The sequence below is a fragment of the Heloderma suspectum genome, chromosome 7 (assembly GCF_057233095.1).
Source record: "Heloderma suspectum isolate Gila_16-S chromosome 7, 16-S_ref, whole genome shotgun sequence".
Classification (NCBI taxonomy): Eukaryota; Metazoa; Chordata; class Lepidosauria; order Squamata; family Helodermatidae; genus Heloderma; species Heloderma suspectum.
Genome location: NC_139464.1, coordinates 83,963,003 through 83,984,709, shown reverse-complemented (window position 1 = coordinate 83,984,709; position 21,707 = coordinate 83,963,003). Strand labels below are relative to the sequence as shown.

The window sequence follows — 21,707 nt, the reverse complement described above, 5'->3', positions numbered from 1 at the left end:
GGTCAAGATTCAATTCCTAACCTTTCCAATTGAAAAGATCACAGGCAGCAGGGCTGGGAAAGACCGCTTGAGTCCCTAGAGCAACCTTTTTGGGTCAGTGGGCACATTTGGAATGTTGAAAGAGTGTTGTGGGCATTCTCACAAGATGGCTGCCATTGGGGGGCATCGTCCTCATTCACAAAAAGGCCCCTTTCACAAAAATGATTGGTCACAAAACATCCATTCCCCAGAAGGCAAACTGGTTTAAAACATTGTAATTAAAAAAAAATCTAATAAAAAAACAGGAGGGTCAGGGAACCTGGCAGGTGTCATGGGCACATTGGTGCTCACAGGTGCCATGTAGGAGACCCCAGCCCTAGAGGGCTGCTGTCAGGTTTTTTTTTTTTTTTTTACCTATGACGTAGTTTTTTATTTCCTACAAACTGGGTATGTTTCTGTGATAGATAGGAATAAGGGTAAGGCCTGGCTTTCTTGGATGGATACTGGATTTCTACCATTCTGCTTTAGCCTTGTTTGTGCTCAGTTTGTCACAACAGAACAGGACAGGCTAAGAGGATTGGTGACACCTTGAGGCATCTCCTAGTAGGATAAATGTACAGCTTTCATGGGCTTGAGTGACTTGGGTTGGCTTGGAGGTAGTCTCCTTTTGGCCTGTCATGCCTGCAGTTCTCCAGAGTTGGGTGCTTGGGGGACCCTGGACTGAGCAAGCCTCCTTTAAGGAGTGGGTTATGAGGAGAAGGAATGAAATACTGAATATGGAATATTTGACTTCCTCTCATAATTATTAATTAGAGCCAGGTGAAATTGCCCAAATGCAGTGGCTGGGCATATGGCCAGCATTCTCTGACACTTAACACATTGAGCTTAGATATCCAGATGATTGGGGGTTATATTCTTGTTCCCAGCAGAGCCTCAAGTTATGGCCTTTGTTTAAATATATGTCTCCGATCTTTCTTCTGGGGTGAGTAGGCCATGACCCATGTGGGCCAAGTACATCCCACAAGCTAACATACTGGGATAAATCATGAACTGAAGCTATGATATTAGTTGGGTTGTGCGTGACTCCCACTGATCTTAATGGGATTAAGGCCCAATTCAAACATGCCCCATGTGGCATGGGCCTCTTGAAATGAAATGGTATGAGCACAGCTACGTGTGGCAAGTGAATTGTTTCCATGGTTCAGATAATGTAGACTATACTATAGTAAACTTGATCGAACTTACTTAAGTAGGCATATTTGTGACAATAGTGTGTACTTTCAGTTGAAGGCTCTCTAATAGTTGTAATGATTCCATGCAACCAGAACAAACAGATATTAAATGTGAATATTTCACAATTCAAGCAAAAAATCAAAATGTAGAAATATATTGATCCCTAAATTAAAAATAACAACAGCATATGCCTGACTCACACTGTGAGATAATTGGTTTTAGTTGATTTCCAGCTGCTTTTTAATAGATCTGGTAACATTTCACACTAAATAGACATTTATAATAAAAGCTAGGGATGGTGTGGGAGCCCAATTCTGTCTGGGAATCTGGCGGTGCCCCCCTTCCTGCTCCCCTGAGCTCTGCTCGCTGAGCCCCTGCCCCCGCTCACCTCCTGCCCTCACTTGGCGAGTGGCCCGCACTCACCCCGGTGGCCTTGTCGAACTCCACAGTTGCCATTTTTTGAAAAATAAAACAGTGATCACAAAAACATGCATATTTGGAGGACTTCTGGTTGGAGCCAATGTCACCCTTGCAGCATTCTGTGGACCCTCTGTGGGACACTATCTCAAACAGCTTTTTAAAAGGTTGAAAAACCTTTTCATCTCTCCCTTGGAATGAAAAGGGGAGGCAGGAGCAGCATCTGGATGAAGTTTTGGAAGAATAGCTCTCTCTGCTTAGTAGCAGGGAGGCTGGACTCTGGGGCTAGTCTGCCAGAGCTTAATCATCGCTCAAAGTTGTTTTGAACCTCCTATCTAATTAGGAGAAATTAGGGCTGACGTGCTCCATTGTAGTTTATGGATTAAGAAACACCAACAATATTTGAGGAATGGATTAAGAAATATCAACAATATTTGAGGACCTGCAAGATCTGTTTGAAGAGAAGGATGGCTTCATCAAGGCGAAAAAAAGGATCTCTGCCTACCCCCTGCCCCATCCCTCCCTTGGCAAAGACTCTGAGAAGCGAAAATACAGAGGAGTTACTTGCTCTGATAAAAACTTTGTCCTTGCACTTTGCTGAACAGGCTAAGAGGCTGGATACAATTCAAAATCCCATCACCGCCCTGCAAGGGGCTGTGGATTTAATCAACACTTCTTGGCAAAAAATGGAGGCGAAGGTTAACGAGCTGCAAGATCGTGTGGCAGGGAATGAGACTACGTCACAAGCTTTTTTCAACAATTTTTCTGTCAGAATTTCTCAACTGGAGGCTTTTGCGTGCAGGGCAAATGTACGTATCATTGGAATTAAAGATTGACCTACTGATGTAAATTTGTCTACTTTTGTAGATAAGCTCCTGCATGAGATACTCCCTGTGCCATCTGATTATTCATTTGATATTGAGCAGGCATTCTGTGTGTCAAATGCCAAAAGGACTGGTTATATGATTATAGTCCAATTTGCAAGAATCTCCACAAAAAATTATGTCCTGCGCGTTTGGCAAGAGAAGGTGGAAATTTTTTTGGAAACAAGATAAAGTTATGCTATTTCCGGATTACACCAAAGATGTTGCTGAGAAAAGAAGGCAATTTGGCAAGGCGAAAAATATGGCAAAACAAATGAACTTACAATATCACTTAAAATATCCTGCTACATTTTGCATTTTTTCTGAAGGCCAGATGAAGAAGTTTCTAAATCATGAAATGGCAGAGGCGTGTATAGGGATGATGGAGAATTCTGCCATGGATCTCAGTGAGGCCGAATGCCAGAGCATTCAGCTCCCTGAAACCCGTGGTGGAACAAAGCCCCCCACCCCCCACCCCGCGAAAGTCGCGCGAAACGGAGCACTCACCTGCTGCCGTTTGCGCTGCTCTGCGAATGGCGGCCACGTCTGTGGCCGCCATTCACTTCACCATTTTAGCCGTGATAGGCTACGTAAATACTTATGTTAGCCTATCACGGCTAACGCAGGGACGCCATTTGCGTTCCCTTTTTTTTTTTTTCCGTGATAGGCTATGTAAATATTTACGTAGCCTATCACGGCAAAAAAAAAGGGATGCAAATGGCGGTGGCTACGGCAGCCGCCATTTGCATCCCTGCGCAGCCCAGCGGTGGCTGGATGTTGCTGCGGGCTGCCCCAGCCGGCGGCTCCGTGGAGTCGCCGCAGAGTGGAGCCAGCCGTCGAGGATTTCGGGGGGAGGGACGGAGTGCCTCCCCCCCCACGGATGTATGAAACGAACCAGGTAAGTCGTTTCATACATCCCTAGGCATGGCTAAATGGAAAATTGCATGAGATTTCTGTTCCAGCCCCATGAACTGGAATCTACATGTTTTGTTAACTGGCTATGTTTAGTCTGTAAGATTCAGGCTTGGCCAGAGATAATTGCTCATATATATATATCCGTCCTTTTATTTCTTCTCTCCTTTTTTTGTTTTTCTTTTCTTTCTTTTCTTTAAATCTTTTCTTTTTAAAATGGATATGAATGATATACTGTACTTAAATGTACTGTTTGAGTGTGTATAGAAATGTGCACACTCATTTATATATCTAGTACAAAATACATTAGTGCTTGTTGTAAGGTTTTATCTTTTTTAATCTCCTTCCTTTTTATTACTATTATTATCATTATTATGAGATTGGTTAGTAAGATTTTTGGCTGGTTAAGTTGTTAAGCTTTACTATTATATGTTAGCTGAAGGGCAATATATGGTTACTGGAAATGAATTGTAGGGCTGCTTCCTTGCTACAAGACTGATGATATGATATTGAAATGTAAGGTTGATTATTTATGCTGTATTGAATTTTAATATTGCCAGTGTTGTAGGTATAATTGTTAAGTAGAATGGGATTTGAACTTTTTGTGTAATGGAGTTTAAATTTAATCCTATTAAATAACTTGTGTTATTTTTTTCATGCTTTCTTCTTCCTTCTCCTTCTTCTGTTTTCTGTTTTCTGTTTTCTGTTTTCTTTTCTTTTCTTTTTTCTTTTTCTCTTTCATTATTGCTGTGTCCTCCTAAGAATACTGTATTGTTGGGAAATTGTACTTACTGATTAGGTTGTTGGTACTGTTTATTTCATTTATAAAGATAAAAAATAGAATAAAAAGTATTTAAACCCCCCAAACACGCATATTTGCATATGCATGAAAATGTGCATTTTTGCAAATGTGCATATCTGCATATGCAAAAATGCACATTTTTACAAATGTGCATATTTGCATATGCGCATTTTGCAAAAATGTGCACTTTTGCGCATATGCAAATAAGTGCATTTTTGTGCTCGCCATTTTATTTTCCAAAAAATGATGACCACAGAGCTCGACAAGGCTGCTGGGGTGAATGTGGGCTGCTCGCCAAGCACGGGAGGGGCTCGAGTGCAGTCCGGGGACCGGTGAGCAGGGGCAGGGGCTGGGTGTATGCCTGAGAACCTGGATGGGGGTGGATTCGCCCAACCCTAATAAAAGCCAAGGCTTATAATCTGGAAGGTTAAATGTTTCAATCAAAATGATAGGAAACAAATAATCACTTTTTCATCTCTTCCTTGTTGTCTACCAGAATTATTTGCCTGGTGTAGTAAAAATACATACTCCATGATAACTAATCCATGATTTTGTTTTATACTGTCAAATCAAGTGATCATCAGAATTATTATGTCAACTCACACAATCATATTGCTGGAGTGGAAGAGTAAAATCTTTGTCTCATTTGATATGTATATTTTTAAATAGCTAAAGGTTTTGTTAGTTGCCAGAATTTTCATCCAAGGGTTAGCTGTCCCTTCATTAAAAATATTTTCTGGAGGATCATTCCATTTCTACCTGAAAAAAAAATCTGAAAAACTGCTTGAACTGGACCTGCTGTCTCCTGTTCAACTAGCCATTTTGTTGTTATCATGGATTCAGTATTTTTAGATGTTACCAAGTGGGGCCATTGTGACATTTTGAAACAGGTACAGGGTTTTGTAAGAACATAACCATTTCACTGTCTACTAATAAATTATATCCATTCAGTTGCATCCCGCTATTATTACAATCTCTTGTTTTCATAGTTGAAAGAAGAAGACGGTACAACATTAATTACCGGATCAAGGAGCTTGGCACGCTTATCCCAAAGTCTAATGATCTGTGAGTTCAGCTGTCATTTCTGTCAGGATTTTTAGAGCTTAAACACAAAGAAAGGAGCAAAAGATAAAATAGATTTGCGAGATGTCAGGGTTAACCTGGAAGTTTTAGTTTCATATCATTTTTCTCCTGGTTAGATGTCTAGAGCAGGGGTGGGGAACCTCTTTCAGCCTGAGGGCTGAATTAAATTTCAGAGAAGCTCTTGGGGGCCACGTTCCAGTGGTGGGCAGGGCCTAAGGAAAAGGGGTGGGGCCAAAGGCAAAAGGGGTGGGGACAAAAATGCAGAACATACCAGCATATAGTAGATTAAAGCTCTCACTGACAGTAACTAAACCTTAGGAGAGGCATTTCAACCTTTTAGGTTGGGGGAAAACTGCACAAAAGCTGGGGAACCACCAAAGGACTGGTAGTTGGGAAAGGGATGGCACCACAGAAGGGGCGTGGCCATCTGGAGAACCCTGGAGGGCCTGATTGGGACCCCAGGAGGGTGGGATTTGGTCCCTGGGTCTCAGGTTCCCCACCTGAGCCTCGTCTAGAGCCTGTTGTCTGGGAGGTTTGTGTTTGTTTGATATTTGGTGGATCCAGATACCCACTCTATTGGTAATCTACTCAAAATCTACAGGGCCACATGGAACAATATTGAACAATATTCTCAACATTGTAGCTGAAGGATGGAGAGCATGCCATGATAATGCCATTTGGGGCAGTATCTCCTTGGCCAGAGAGATGTGTGCTGTAACCCTAGTATCCTGGCCACTGAGTTTATAAGAACAAGTAACATAATGTAATGAGGTGCTTTTGTGACAAATGGTCTGAGGATAGTATCAACATGGCCATACACCCTCCATTATGGTACTGATACCTGAAATAATCAGACATCCCTTGTAGCCAGGCTTAAGTGTCCTTGGAAGTGGATAAAACTTACAAGCATAGGGTTCTTTAGGGGCTGTTCTCAGAGGGCTTTTCTATATGAGGCTTTATTGTGCACTTGCCATTCCTCAGTCTCGGTTGTTTACGGGTGCTTTAGAATCATAGAATCATAGAATAGTAGGGTTGGAAGGGGCCTATAAGACCATTGGTCCAACCCCCTGCTCATTGCAGGAATCTAAGTCAAAGCATCCCTGACAGATGGCTGTCCAGCTTCATCTTGAATGCCTCCAGTACGGGAAAGCCCACTACCACCCTAGGAAATTGGTTCCATTGTCGTATTGCTCTTACAGTCAGGAAGTTTTTCCTGATGTTCAGCCGGAATCTGGCTTCCTGTAACTTGAGCCCTTTATTCCTAGGGGTGGACGAAAGTCACTTACCTTTCGTCGAAGCTTGTTCGCGGTGGGGGGGAGGCGCTTCGCTGCTCCCCCTGCGAAGTTCAGGCCGGGGGTGGAGGCTTCCCGCCTCGCCCCGGCCGAAATTCAGGCCGGGGGGAGGCTTCCTGCCTCGTACCGGCCGAAATTCAGGCCGGGGAGGAGGCTTCCCGCCTCGCCCGGCCGCGAACTCGAAAGTTTTTTTTTTTAAAAAAAAACGCCCCCGTGATAGGCTACGTGACGATTAACGTAGCCTATCATGGCTAGATCTGCAAAGTCAGCCGTGATAGGCTACATTAATCGTCACGTAGCCTATCACGGGTGACTTTAAAAAAAAAATAAAAAAAGCGCGTATGCTAATGGCGGCCCCCATAGGGAGCCGCCATTCGCGTTCCTTATTTGGTCGCTGTAGTCTACGTAAATGTTTACGTAGACTACGGCGAAAATAAGGGCAACGCAAATAGCGTTGCCCTTATTTTCGCCATAGTCTATGTAAATCTTTACGTAGACTACAGCGACCAAATAAGGAACGCGAATGGCGGCTCCCTATGGGGGCCGCCATTAGCATACACGCTTTAAAAAAATTTTTTTTAAAGTCACCCGTAATAGGCTACGTGACGATTTACGTAGCCTATCATGGCTGACTTTGCAAATCTAGCCGTGATAGGCTACGTTAATCGTCACATAGCCTATCACGGGGGCGTTTTTTCTTTTCGTTTATTGGAATGGCGGCGGCGGCAGCCGGTCGAAAGCCCGGCTGCCGCTCCCGCCCCACACGAACACCCGCCGAACCGCCAGCCGGACCCGCCGCCGGGAGGGACATACGGCGAAGGTAAGTCCCGTCCTGGGGGGGGGGTGTGGGGTGCGGGGGGGTGCGGAGGATTTCTTCCCGAAACTTGTTCGGGGGGCCGAACACGTTGGCGCTCGGCCCCCCGAAGTTTCGGGGAGAAATTCTCCGCCATCCCTATTTATTCCGTGTCCTGTACTCTGGGATGATTGAGAAGAGATCCTGGCTTTCCTCTCTGTGACAACCTTTTAAGTACTTGAAGAGCGCTATCATATCTCCCCTCAGTCTTCTCTTCTCAAGGTAAACATGCCCAGTTCTTTCAGTCTCTCTTCATAGGGCTTTGTTTCCAGTCCCCTGATCATCTTTGTTGCCCTCCTCTGAACCCTCTCCAGCTTGTCTGCATCTTTCTTAAAGTGTGGTGCCCAGAACTGGACACATTATTCAAGATGAGGCCTAACCAGTGCTGAGTAGAGTGGAACTAGTACTTCCCGGGATTTGGAAGCTATGCTTCTATTAATGCAGCCCAAAATAGCATTTGCCTTTTTTGCAGCCACATCACATTGTTGGCTCATGTTCAGCTTGTGATCTACAACAATTCCAAGATCCTCTTCACTTGTAGTATTGTTGAGCCAAGTATTCCCCATCTTGTAACTGTGCATTTGGTTCCTTTTTCCTAGGTGCAGAACTTGGCATTTATCACTATTAAATTTCATTCTGTTGCTTTCTGCCCAGCACTCCAGCCTATCAAGATCACTTTGAATTTTGTTTCTGTCTTCCAAAGTATTAGTTATCCCACTCAATTTTGTGTCATCTGCAAATTTGATCAGCATTCTCTGCACCTCCTCCTCCAAGTCATTAATAAAAATGTTGAAGAGTACTGGGCCCAGGACTTAGCCCTGTGGTACCCCACTTGTTACCTCTCCCCAGTTTGAGAAGATCTCACTGATAAGCACTCTTTGACTCTGATCCTGTAGCCAACTGTGGATCCATCTGATAGTTGTTTCATCTAGCCCACTTTGAGCTAGTTTGCTCATCAGGATTCATGGGGCGCTTTGTTGAAAGCTTCGCTGAAGTCGAGGTATATTATGTCCACAGCATTCCCACAGTCCACAAGGGAGGTTACCTGATCAAAGAATGAGATCATATTAGTCTGGCAGGATTTGTTCTTGACAGATCCATGTTGACTCTGAGTAATCACTGCATTGTTTTCAAGGTGCTTACAGATGGATTGTTTTATAATCTGCTCCAGGATTTTCCCAGGGATTGTAGGGATGGCGGAGAATTTCTCCCCGAAACTTCAGAGGGCCGAGCGCCAACGTGTTCGGCCCCCCGAACAAGTTTCGGGGAGAAATTCTCCGCCCCCCGCACCCCCCCCGGGATGGGACTTACCTTTGCCGAATGTCCCTCCCAGCGGCGGGTCCGGCCGGCGGTTCGGCGGGTGTTCGTCCGGGGCGGGAGCGGCAGCCGGTCTTTCGACCGGCTGCCACCCCCGCCATTCCAATAAAAGAAAAAAAAAACACGCCCCCGTGATAGGCTACGTGACGATTAACGTAGCCTATCACAGCTAGATCTGCAAAGTCAGCCGTGATAGGCTACGTTAATCGTCACGTAGCCTATCACGGGTGACTTAAAAAAAAAAAAAAAGCCCGTACGGATAATGGCGGCCCCCATAGGGAGCCGCCATTCCCGTTCCTTATTTGGTCGCTGTAGTCTACGTAAAGATTTACGTAGACTACGGCGAAAATAAGGGCAACGCTATTTGCGTTGCCCTTATTTTCGCCGTAGTCTACGTAAATCTTTACGTAGACTACAGCAACCAAATAAGGAACGCGAATGGCGGCTCCCTATGGGGGCCGCCATTTGCGTATGCGCTTTTTTTTTTTAAGTCACCCGTGATAGGCTACGTGACGATTAACGTAGCCTATCATGGCTGACTTTGGAGATCTAGCCGTGATAGGCTACGTTAATCGTCACGTAGCCTATCACGGGGGCGTTTTTTTAAAAAACTTTTTATTTCGCGGCCGGGCGAGGCGGGAAGCCTCCCCCCCGGCCTGAATTTTGGCCGGGCGAGGCGGGAAGCCTTCCCCCCGGCCTGAACTTCACGGGGGGAGCAGCGAAGCGCCTCCCCCCCACCGCGAACAAGGTTCGAGGACAGGTAAGTGACTTTCGTCCACCCCTAGATTGATGTCAGACTGACTGGTCTGTAGTTCCCAGGTTCCTCCTTTTTGCCCTTTTTGAAGATAGGGACATTAGCCCTCCTCCAATCATCTGTCTCTTCACCCATCCTCCATGATTTCTCAAAGATAATAGACAGTGGTTCTGAGAGTTCTTCTGCCAGTTCCTTTATTACTCTAGGATGCAGTTCATCTGGCTCTGGAGATTTAAACTCATTCAAAGGAATTAGGTGTCCCTTGACCATATGCCTATTGATCTCAAGCTGCAATCCTGCCCCTTCAAGCCTGGGGGCTCATAGATCCTCTTTTGGGAGAAGACTGAGCCAAAATAGGAATTGAGCACTTCTGCCTTTTCTTTGTCATCTGTTATCATGTTGCCAACCTTATTTAATAGTTGAACCACCATTTCTTTCCTGTTTTCCTATGCATGTATCTGAAGAAAGCTTCTCGCTTTGTTGCTTTTAGCATCCCTTGCTAACCTCAGCTTGTTCTCATCTTTAGCCTTCCTGACACCATCCCTGCAATTCTGTGCTACCTGCCTGTACTCTTCCTTTGTAGCTTGGCCTTCCTTCCACTTCTTGTATGTGTCCTTTGTTTGTTTTCAGGTCATCTCTAAGCTTTTTGTGAAGCCACATTGGCTTCTTCTGTTGTCTTCTGCCTTTTTTTCTTGTTGGAATTGTTTGTAATTGTGCCTTTAGAATTTCCTTTTTTAAAAACTCCCACCCATCTTGGACTCCTTTTCTCATTAGAATTGCTTGCCGTGGGACCTTACTGATCATTGTTCTGAGATTATAAAAATTGGCTTTCCTAAAATCCAGGGTACACATTTGGCTACAATCGGTTTTTGCTTCCTTTAGAACCAAGAACTCAAGTATTCTTTGCTCCATTTATTTTAACCCAGATGCTCTCGATGGGGCTACCAAACTCATCCTCCTGTATTTCTGTGTAGAGATATGTATTTTTAACATATAGTGCAACCCCACCTCCCTTTCTGTTCCTCCTGTTTTTTTTGAACCAGTTATATCCTTCAATTGCTGTATTCCAGTCATGGGAGTCATCCCACCAAGTCTCAGTTATACCTATCAAGTCATAATTTCCCTCCTGTATTAAGAGTTCAAGTTCATTCTGTTTGTTTCCCATACTCTGGGCATTAGTGTATAGACATTGAGGACCATGTGCTTCATAGTCTGGCCTTTTTCCTACACGTTTCTTAAGACTGTTATTGGGTGCTATTAGAGCCATCCCTTGCCAACAGCCCATCTTCCAGGAAGTATAGCCCGTGGTCCCAGAATCCAAATCTCTCTTGTCAGCACCATCTTCGTAGCCAGTCATTCACCTGGAGTATTTTTCATTCCCTTTCTATCCCTCTTCTAACTACTGGGAGAATGGATGAGAAACCTATCTGGGCCCCAAAGTTCTTGAGTTTCCTTCCCAAAGCTTCAAAGTCTGACATGATTTCTTCATAGCTCTGCTGGGCGGTATCATTTGTTCCCACATGGATGAGAAGGGATACCTGTCAGTGGGCTTTATGAGTGCAGGCAACCCTTCAGTCATGTCTCTAATCCATCCTCCTGGGAGACAGCATACCTGGCGAGTCCATGGGTCTTTGTGACAAACTTGGGTTTCGATCCCACACAGCAAGGAGTCTCCCACTACTACCACTTTTCTCTTCTTGTTGTTGTAGGCCTTGGTTTCTGACGATGTCAGCTCACTAATGGTAAAGAATTGGAAATCCCTGCCAACCCTCCCCACCCCCCAGTCGTTATACATTTTCTAATAAAACCATTTCTCAGTGCAGGGGTGTCGAATCTCTTTCCGCCTGAGGGCTGAATGCCATTTTGGAGTAGCTCTCAGGGACCACATTCCAGGTGAGGGCGGGGCCAGAAGTGAAAGGGGTGGTGCCAAGAATATCAGCATGCATCATCTTAAATCTCTTACTGCCATTAATAAGGAGAAGCATTAAGGAGAAGCATTGCATCTTTTACAATGGCGAAAACCCTTACAAAACCTTCACAAAAGCTGGGGAAACCACCAATGGACTTGGGGGAACCCTATTTATTTATTTATTTATTACATTTCTATACTGCCCCATAGGCGAAGCTCTCTGGGCAGTTTACAAAAGTTAAAACATTAAAATACAATATACAATGTTTAAAAACCATTTACATAAAAGCATACGGACAGTATATACAAACAACATATAACTAAAAGCAACTTTGAACTAAAAACATTTTTTTAAAATCCAACAATAAAACACAGCTTTAAACAACACTGCTTAATAATAGTATATAAAAGGAACAAGAGTTCTAAAAAAGGAAGGCCTGCCAGAATAATAGCGCCTTTAATGCTTGCTTAAAAACCTTCAATGAGGTCAGCAGGCGCATTTCAACTGGCAGGCCATTCCGCAACTGAGGGGTGGCAAAGGAGAAGGTTCTTTTGTGTGTGGCTGCCAATCTCACATTAGGCAGCTGCAGCAGCAGAAAGCCCTCAGAGGACCTTGGGTAGCAGACTGAGATGTAGGGGAGAAGGCGCTCCCTAAGGTATTTGGTTCCTGGGCCTGAGGTTTTACACCCCTGTCTTAACAGGATTGTGACATCCTTTTATTTATGGCGCACACACTGCTAATAATCAATATGCGTATGCGCTACTGAAAATCTTTGTTAAGGCCTGATCCTTGGCATTGCTATGCCAACAACAACAACAACAACAACGTTGGCAGATAGAAAAATGATGTTTTTGCAGTTCCAGTGCGAAGTCACAACCTATGCTTTCAGGCCACAGTACAAAGCAGTATCCTTGAGCAGCTTCAGAGTGAACCAACATATTGGTGATGGCAAGCTTCCATTTCCAGATGCAGCATAGTGGCAGCATGAAAAGCTGTAGTGGGAAACAATGGGGAAGCTACATGGGGTGAGGTGGTGAGCCAAAGTCAGGATGGGTGGGCTATAGCTCAGTGTCAACCCTCAGGTCTCTTTTATGATCAATCAGCGAAGTGCAAAACAATTGCTTTTGTTATGCAAACTACAGTCAGATTAGCAGTGCCTCAGGTTACAATCTGAATCCACAAACAGCAGCGAAGTACCATGTCTGTAGAGAGTTTCTCATAATGCAGGATCACTTAGGCTACAAGCAACCTCCTTTGGTTAATGCACTATGTTAGAAAGTTGCAACGAAAACTGGCGCTGTCCATCTCTTTGACAAGCTGAGTGGCTGAGGAAGCACCGCCCTACAGGTGGGTCTTTCCAGAGAGACCGTCCCTGCATGGCCTTTTGGAATGCCTCGCAAGTTGACGTTGCTCCTGTGACCTAGCCCAACCTCTCACCTGGGATCTTGCATTTCTAAGTCCTCCTCTGGCATTCCCAGGGCTGAAGAGGGCCCTGGCAGGCTACTTTCCAACTGATTAGTTTGCACCTGGACAACTTCCACTCTGGGACCGTTAGTCTCCTGAAATCTTGGTGCCCCAGCAAACCCTTCTGCCTCCTTCTGCTCTGACTCTGAATCAGTTCCCATGTCTTTTTGGAGCACCTCTGCTGAGGTGCTGGGCCCAATCCCTACAATTAGTGATAGTGCACATGTTTTGCATGCAGAAGACCCCAGGTTCGATCCCCGGCTTCTCCAGGTAGGGCTGCAAAGCTCCTGCCTGGAATCCTGAAGAGACGCTGCCAGTCAGAGTCAACTGCGCTGGGCTAGATGGACCAACGGTCTGACTCAGTACAGGGCAGCTTCTTAGGTTCCTATGGCCAAGAATGGCTTATCTGTGCACCATTTTGAAGTAATTTCAGCAAGCATGCAGCTAACTATTTCAGTGCAATGCTTTGTACCGGATCTGAAATTATAAGCTTGTTTCATGGAATTGCAATTTAGACACTGTGGCCCCATAACCTTGCAAAGGATGCCACAGAAGCTTTGTGTTTGTGTATGAATCCCATCTTCTGCACTTCCACAACTGTGCAGATCTTTAGGATTGAGACTGACAGCTGGGATTGAATGAACAATATGTTTCTGTCTCCTACAAGGGGTTTGACAAAGTGTTGCTGTAAATAGTATGATCTGAAAGCCTAAAGCAGCATTAGCATTATCTGCTCAGTTTATTATTTACTGCCTATGCTTTCATCTGTGGATTTCTAATGCCACTCAACTGAGCCTAAATAGTATGCAGCATTATGGTTGTGATGCTGCTGAATACACAAACATTATGCCTTTCATTTACTCATCTGTACAACCCTGCATGACACTTTGGATGAAATATCTGTTGACACTTATACCCTCTCCCCACCCACCCCCGTCCAAGAGCTAAGAAATGTTTGATTGAATTATGGATTTCTATAACAATATAAAGCTGTGTGAGACTAACATAAGTATAAGCTTGGCATAACAAGCCATTTCGAATGAATTCAGCAGTGAGAAATTTCAGCACAGTCATAGACCCTTCTAAGGAATTCCTCCCGCCCCCCAGCCCATCTCAGTTTTTTCTACTGGAGTAGTAGTTTTTTCTACTGTACCAGCCTAAGATGAGTTGAATCGGCATATCCTTAGTGATACAGCTGATATTGCCTCAGGAATTGGTATCTGTTCATATAACAAAAGAATCATCCCTAAATCTAGGGGTGTACGAAACCCCGCTTGCCTGGCTCTGCCAAGTTCTGCTGCGGGGGAAGGCGCTCTGTCCCTCCTGCTGGAATCCTCGATGGGGGGGGAGGCGCTCCGTGCCTCCCCCCGGAATCCTGGCCGGCTGCCCACAGTCGGACATCCGGCCGCTGGGCAGCCCTGCAGGGACGCAAATGGCAGCTGTTGTAGCTGCCATCATTTGCGTCCCTTTCTTTCGCCGTGATAGGCTACGTAAAAATTTACGTAGCCTATCACGGCAGGGGGAAAACCCCAGCGTACGCAAATGGCGGTAGCCGCCGCCATTTGCGTACGCTGGGGTTTTCCCCCCCCTGCCGTGATAGGCTACGTAAATACTTACGTAGCTTATCACGGCCTCCACAGGGATGCAAATGGCGTCTCTGCATTAGCCGTGAATTGTGATAGGCTACGCAAGTATTTACGTAGCCTATCACGGCTGAAGAGGAGCAAGTGAATGGCGGCCACAGGACGGCTGCCATTCACACAGCAGCGCAGACGGGAGCAGGTAAGTGCTCCGTTTTGCGCACCTTTCTTGGGGTGGGGGGGCGGAGACTTCATTCCGTGATGGTTTTCGGGGGGCCGAATGCACTGTCATTCAGCCTCACTGAGATCTGTCGCGGAATTCTCTGACATCCCTACCTAAATCCTGAAGAAGAGTTTGTCTGATTGTTTTAGATAGCCTGAAAAGTAATGCAACATTGCATATAAAATACACTGGCCTTCTCTTGGTTGCAATCCAGATCTGGCCCCAGTTTGGTGCACTTGGACTGAGTGGTGGTGGTGGAGGGTATCAAAATCCTGTTGAACCAGGTCTATAGGGAGTTGATCACGGGCTAACAGAGGACCAGAACAGGACCTAAGTGAGCTAATTTTGTCTCAGATTCAAATCTCTATATCTCTTGATTAAGCCCACTTGGAGATTCACATGTCCTCAGCAACCAGCATGCTATTTTCTAAACTGTTTGGGCAGTCTTTTTGTAGGACAGAAATTTATAGTTTACTCAGCCCCAACTGTATTGGTATCTTGATCCTAAAGATCTTTGTAGTTGTGAAAGTGTATAGGGTCTAGGGTGACATTTTATTTATTAATTTATAACATTTATATACCACTCCGTATCGACACAGATTCTGGAGAAGTGAACAATTAAAGATAAAAAGAATAAAACACCATATTAAAAAAATTATTTGGGTACCAATAAAAACCATGGCTGGTCAATCAAGGAAAGCTTCTTGAAATAAAGATGTTTTCAGGAGGTGCTGAAAACAACACCACATTGGTGCCTGCCTGACGTCCAGAGGCAGGGAGTTCCATTGAAAGGGAGCCACCACACTGAAGGCTCTTCTCTGGGTGGACTGCAGTTGAGCCATAGGTCCATGTGGAATCACCAGGAGCATGCCCTCTGATTATCTCAGTGACTGGGCAGGTTGATAAGGGAGAAGGTGCTTTCTCAGGTATCCTGGTCTCAAGTTGTTTAAGGCTTTGTACACTAGGACTGAAACCTTAAACCTGGCCCGGTAGAAGATAGGCAGCCAGTGCAGTTCCCCCAGCAAAGGAATTGCATGATGAAAAGGGGCAGGTCCTGACCATAGCCGAGTTGCTGCATTTTGCACTAGCTCCAGCTTCTGGACCAGCCTCGAGGCCAGCCCCACTTCAAGTACATTGCATAATCCAGTCTTGAGGTTACTGGCGTCTGTACCAGTGTGGCCAAGCTATCCCTGTCTGGGAGAGGCCATAGCTGGTAAACAAACTAGGGGTGCATGAAAGTCCCTTACCTGTCCTCGAAGCTTTTCGCGGTGGGGGGGAGGCGCTTCGCTGCTCCCCCCGTGAAGTTCAGGCCGAGGGGGGAGGCTTCCCGCCTCGCCCGGCTGAAATTCAGGCCAGGGGGGAGGCTTCCCGCCTCGCCCGGCCGAAATTCAGGCCGGGGAGGAGGCGCCTCGCTTCGCCCGGCCGCGAACTAAAAAGTAAAACAAAAAACAAAAAACACGCCCCCGTGATAGGCTACAAGACGATTAACGTGGCCTATCACTGCTAGATCTGCAAAGTCAGCTGTGATAGGCTACGTAAATCGTCACGTAGCCTATCACGGGTGACTTAAAAAAAAAAAAAAGCGCATACGCAAATGGCGGCCCCCATAGGGAGCCGCCATTCGTGTTCCTTATTTGGTCGCTGTAGTCCACGTAAATCTTTACGTAGACTACGGCGACCAAATAAGGAACGGGAATGGCAGCTCCCTATGGGGGCCGCCATTATCCGTATGCGCTTTTTTTTTTTTTTAAAGTCACCCGTGATAGGCTACGTGACGATTTACGTAGCCTATCATGGCTGACTTTACAAATCTAGCCGTGATAGGCTACGTTAATCGTCATGTAGCCTATCACGGGGGCGTTTTTTTTTTCTTTTCTTTTATTGGAATGGCGGCGGCGGCAGCCTGTCGAAAGACCGGCTGCCGCTCCCGCCCCGGACGAAGACCCGCCGAACCGCCGTCCGGATCCGCCGCCGGGAGGGACATTCGCCAAAGGTAAGTCCCATCCCGGGGGGGGGGTGCGGGGTGCGGGGGGGTGCAGAGAATTTCTCCCCAAAACTTGTTCGGGGGGCCGAACACGTTGGCGCTCGGCCCCCTGAAGTTTCAAGGAGAAATTCTCCGCCAACCCTAAAACAAACCGACGCTGGTAAAAGGCAGTCCAAGCTGCCATGGCTACTTGGGCCTCCAGCAACAGCGATGGATCTAGGACTATCCCAGACTATGAACCTGATCTTTCAGAGAGTGCAACCCCATCCAGAACAGGCAATGAGTCTATCTCCTGCACTCAGGAACCACTCACCCACAGGGCTTTCATCTTGCCAGGATTCAGCTTCAGCTTTTTGGCCCTCATGCAGCCCATCACTGGGTCTAGGCACTCATCCAAGACTTGCACAGCCTCTCCTGATTCAGATGTCACAGGGAGATAGAGCAGTGTGTACCAAGCTTCTGTGGCCACATGTGAAGGGATAGAGTCAAGGTCAATCCATGATACTTCCCCTTGATACTCTCTGGTGTCTTTTGAAGTCTTTCTGGTACCCCCTCAGTTTTATCTAGCTGCTGCCTTTCCTTATGCTACCACTCTGAATATACACCCAGAGCTGGACCAAAGCATTTTGCTGCCTGAGGCAAAATACAAGATGGTGCCTTCCCCCATTCCATATAGAAAAGCCAACTGGACTGGCAGTTGAATCTTACTTCAACACTGGTGAGGGGAGAGCATCCTACACTGCACCCAAGGGCTGCAGGCTAGCCTAGTAGGGACATGGGGCAGGCTGCATGATATACACAACTCTGCTTTCCATCTTGCTGCTGGTTCATATCATCTGCTGCCAGAGGTAGTTGTATCCCTCTGCTTAATGGTAGGGCTGGTCCTATATAGAGCGTTCTGCATTCAGCCTTGTTTGCAACGGTGCATCTCTCCATGACAAAACACGATTTGATGTAGTTTTGTAACTCTGATGTGGTGCAACTTTTGGTATATCCCATTGATGAAGCTTTTAGTAATTGCTTCATTATGACTATGAAATGCACATAAGGCAATTGGCTTTTACACAGTGTATCAAGAAGTTTGTTTTAATTTGCATTATCATGCTGGTTTTATAATATGACATGGAATAGTTGCTAAGCTATGTTTTCTGTATATCGTCTTTAGTGACAATCAAATTTAGGTGAGAAATTTTGCTCAAATAAGCATAAAAGCATCCTCATTTGAAATGATCTTCAAAATTTAAGCTTAAATTCTCAGTAATGTATGTTTCCTAGTTCATTAATGCAGAAATACTGCACATAGATTTTAATCTTAGAGTTAATAATAAAAGCAATTTTCACTAAAAATATAAAAACTGTAATGGTAGAATCATGATATTGCATTTAGCTCTCCCACAAAAAAAAGTCACTTTATTACTTTCTTTTGACACTTATTTTCATTCTGGGATTAATTTTACTATATAAGGGCTTCTTAACTATTCTATTAAAATTTCCATTCAGAAGCAATAATATCTAAGAGTGAATAATGGTCATGTAAATCATTATTTCATATTAATGTAAAAGATTTTGTACGTTCTTATGAATTTTGCTGACATGCACAATTGTGAAAAGGTTATCTCTACTTTCTGCAGTGATATGCGCTGGAACAAAGGAACTATTTTAAAAGCATCAGTGGAGTATATTAAGTGGTTACAAAAAGAACAACAAAAAGCCAGAGAATTAGAACATAGACAGAAGAAATTAGAGCAGGCTAACAGGCGACTTTTGCTTCGAATTCAGGTTTGTATAAGAATGTACCCATTCAGGGCCAAGCTTTTTTCCTTTTCCTTTTCTTTTTCCACTGCTTCTCCAAAATGTATCTTGAAACATCTTTGCCCTCATCCTAAATACTTTATGCAGTAACAGAACAATGTTACAAAATTCATAGGTATTACAATCTTGGGGCTCTAATTTTCCAGTCTGTTGCCAGCAACTCATTCTATCACAGTGAATATTAGAAAGAAAATAATACAATGACATACTGCATACATGTATACGTTGTTCCTATACTCAACCCACAGTGGGAGAAAAAAAGGGATTTCATTTGTTTGTTGAAAAAAGTATTTGAACATTCAAGAGTCCAATATACTACTTTATACTTTGAAAAATGTCCATGACATTGTATTACCTTGGGGTACATTGTGCCACATTAAATTAAGTCACACATCATCTTTCTGTGGCTTTCTATAGCAGAGAGCACATGATTTACAACATATTTAATTGGGTAAGGTATCTGGTCTGCTTCTAGATAGCATTCCTGAATTTTGGTAGATAATTAGCATGTAGAAATGCTGACAGGATTTTCTCATCACTTTTAGGTACTTACTTAATGCAAGGCACAATCTATCCCAAGTTAAGCCCTTTGGAGAGACTTGCCCCTCTGTGTATATGTATAGGACTGGACAGTAATTAGGTGCTTAACGGTTCAAGCTTATACATGTCTCTGCAGAAGTAAGCCCCACCATTGAGTTCAATAGGACTTACTCCCAGGTAAATGCATATAGGATTGCACTGTAAATCTCTCACTGAAATAACTGGATTTAAGAGTACTTATTTTGGGGTAAATCATACAATATAAACAGATGCCCATTGTATGTACCCATGGTTCTCCATACAACAATAAACTGGCCTGTTGAAAACTATATTTAAATACTCAAGACTCTAATATACTGTTTTACACTTTGAAAAATGTCCATGATATTGACTGCAGTCAAACATAATGATAAACAGTAGTTTATCATTATGCGAATGAGCCTTGGACTTGGGCACTTCTCACTTCCCTCCTCTGGCGTGGCTGCAAATAGAAGATCAGAAGTGTTTGCTTCCATTTTCAATTAATCACAATTTAGTATTATGTCCAAACCATAAGCTGTAGGGCATAGTTAAACTATGTTTTTCATAGTTAAAATTCCACAAGATGTAGTGATGGCCACCAATTTGGATGGCTTTAAAAGGGGATTGGACAAATTCATGGAGGAGAAGGCTATCCATAGCTCTTACTCCAGTATCAGAGGCACTATGCTTATGTACACCAGTTGCTAGGGAACATGGGTGGGGAGGTGCTGTTGCACTCATGTCCTGCTTGTGGGTTTCCCGTGGGCAGCTGTTTGGCTACTGTGTGAACAGAATGCTGGACTAGATGGACCTTTGGTCTGATTCAGCATGGCTCTTTTTATGTTCTTAATTCAGCTAACTATGGTTTATTGAAACAAACTGACTTCAGAAACAAAGGTCTGAAGCTGGCTTGTTTCAGTAACCACAGTTTGTCCAGGTTCAGACATAACACTGAACTGTGATTAATTAAAAAGAAATGGAAGAGCTTTCAATATCTTCCTTGCAACTCTGCCAGATGAGGAGAGAGGATGGGGGAAAGCACACGAGCCCAAGGCTTGCCCAGGCTCATTCACATAATGATAAACCATAGTTTATTGTCATCTCTGAATGCAGCCAGTGTGTTGCTTTCAAAAATAACAATAATATGTGTCAGTAGTATCAATTTTAAGCATACCGTCAAAGTAGATTTCAGAATTATATCAGATTTCAGTTTCAGTAGTTTGTGATGGGCACATCTTTCAAGCTTGACCTCATTGAGGTTCTCATTATTTCATAGTCAAGTCACTTCCATCCCAGTTGTGTAAGGGTGTTTTTCGTTTTGTTTTTTACCACACAGAAATTCATACTTTTGTGCACATTTTTCAAATGTATGGATTTTTGGTGTGTGTTTTTCAAATGTACATATTTTTATATGCGTGCAACCATTTTAGAAATGTATGCTGTTTTCTTTGCACATTTTTCAAATATGCACATATCAATGAACACATTTTTGTTTTGTTTTGCGGAACACATCACAAGTGCAGAAATATATGGATTTCTGACAGCAAATTATATCTGAGTGTACATTTGGTTCAAGGAAGTGCAGATTTGGTAAATCCGTTTTTTAAAAAAACCTTGACAGAGTGAGATTCTCAATCACCCTTAATCATAGGACTATAAAGGTTACAGGGGAAAATCTAATCTTTTAGAGTGATTGTCTAAATATTCTTGTCTCAAACCACAGGAACTAGAAATACAAGCACGAGCCCATGGCCTGCCAGTTATGTCTTCAATTGGCACTGTAGACTTAGCATCTCATGTCATGAAACAACCAGCATATCCAGAAGAGAATTCAGTGGACTATTCTCAACCCCTTGCAGTGGTCCAGGAGCAACACTCTGACCTTGGTGACATGTCTGCAGCCTTTTCTGATCCACTGTCCCACTTTACAGATTTGTCTTTTAGTGCTGCTTTAAAGGAACAAAGATTGGACGAAATATTACTGGATGATACAATATCACCATTTGGGACAGATCCACTTTTATCTTCTGTATCTCCTGCTGTGTCCAAAGGGAGCAGCCGAAGAAGCAGCTTTAGTTCAGATGATGGAGATGATGTATAACATGGGCAGGAATCCCTAGTTATAGTGTTATTTTGTTGTTGTTGTTGTTGCTTTTACTTCAGTGGTGCTGTATTTATGTTGCTGCTCAGTTCAACTAAAAAAAAAGTCAGTAGTGGTTGTCAATAGAACCTGTTTTGGAATTTGTGGTTAAGGAGGTGTGAACATCACAGAAAACTGTTCAATGGAATGAAAAGTATGCCTTTGCTTGGAGGTGATCATACAGAAACTTCACAGCTGATATTTTACACTGATTTTTATTTACTAGGAATGCTGCAGATATTTTTCCTTGCAGTTCTACACCAATGTTCCATTGTTTCCAAACACAAAACTGGACTGCTTTCAGGGCTATATTGTGGCCCAGGGCAGCTAGCCATACATGAATCTGGACCTGGAGACTGTGTTTTCCATTTCAGGGCACCTGAAGTACTGAGATGGAGAAGCTGGAGCCAAGTACAGCAAACATACTGTACTGTTCTATGGACTAGGCAAAAGCCGAACACCAGGCTCCTCCAGGATTGACCAGTCCAAAGGCTTCATGTTGCCTGTCAGTTATAGGGGCTGATGTTC

At 44.2% G+C, this 21,707-nt stretch overlaps 1 protein-coding gene across 1 annotated transcript in view; it reads left to right on the top strand.

The window, feature by feature from the left end:
• Window positions 1-21,266, top strand: part of TFEC (transcription factor EC) — a 49,776-nt gene extending 28,510 nt beyond the window's left edge. Inside the window, exons 5-7 of the mRNA XM_084811820.1 lie at window positions 5,196-5,271; window positions 18,298-18,445; window positions 20,763-21,266. Coding sequence (XP_084667946.1) covers window positions 5,196-5,271; window positions 18,298-18,445; window positions 20,763-21,140 — 602 coding nt within the window. The 3' untranslated portion in view covers window positions 21,141-21,266. The remainder of the gene's footprint in view (window positions 1-5,195; window positions 5,272-18,297; window positions 18,446-20,762) is intronic.
• The last annotated feature ends 441 nt before the right edge of the window (window positions 21,267-21,707 follow it).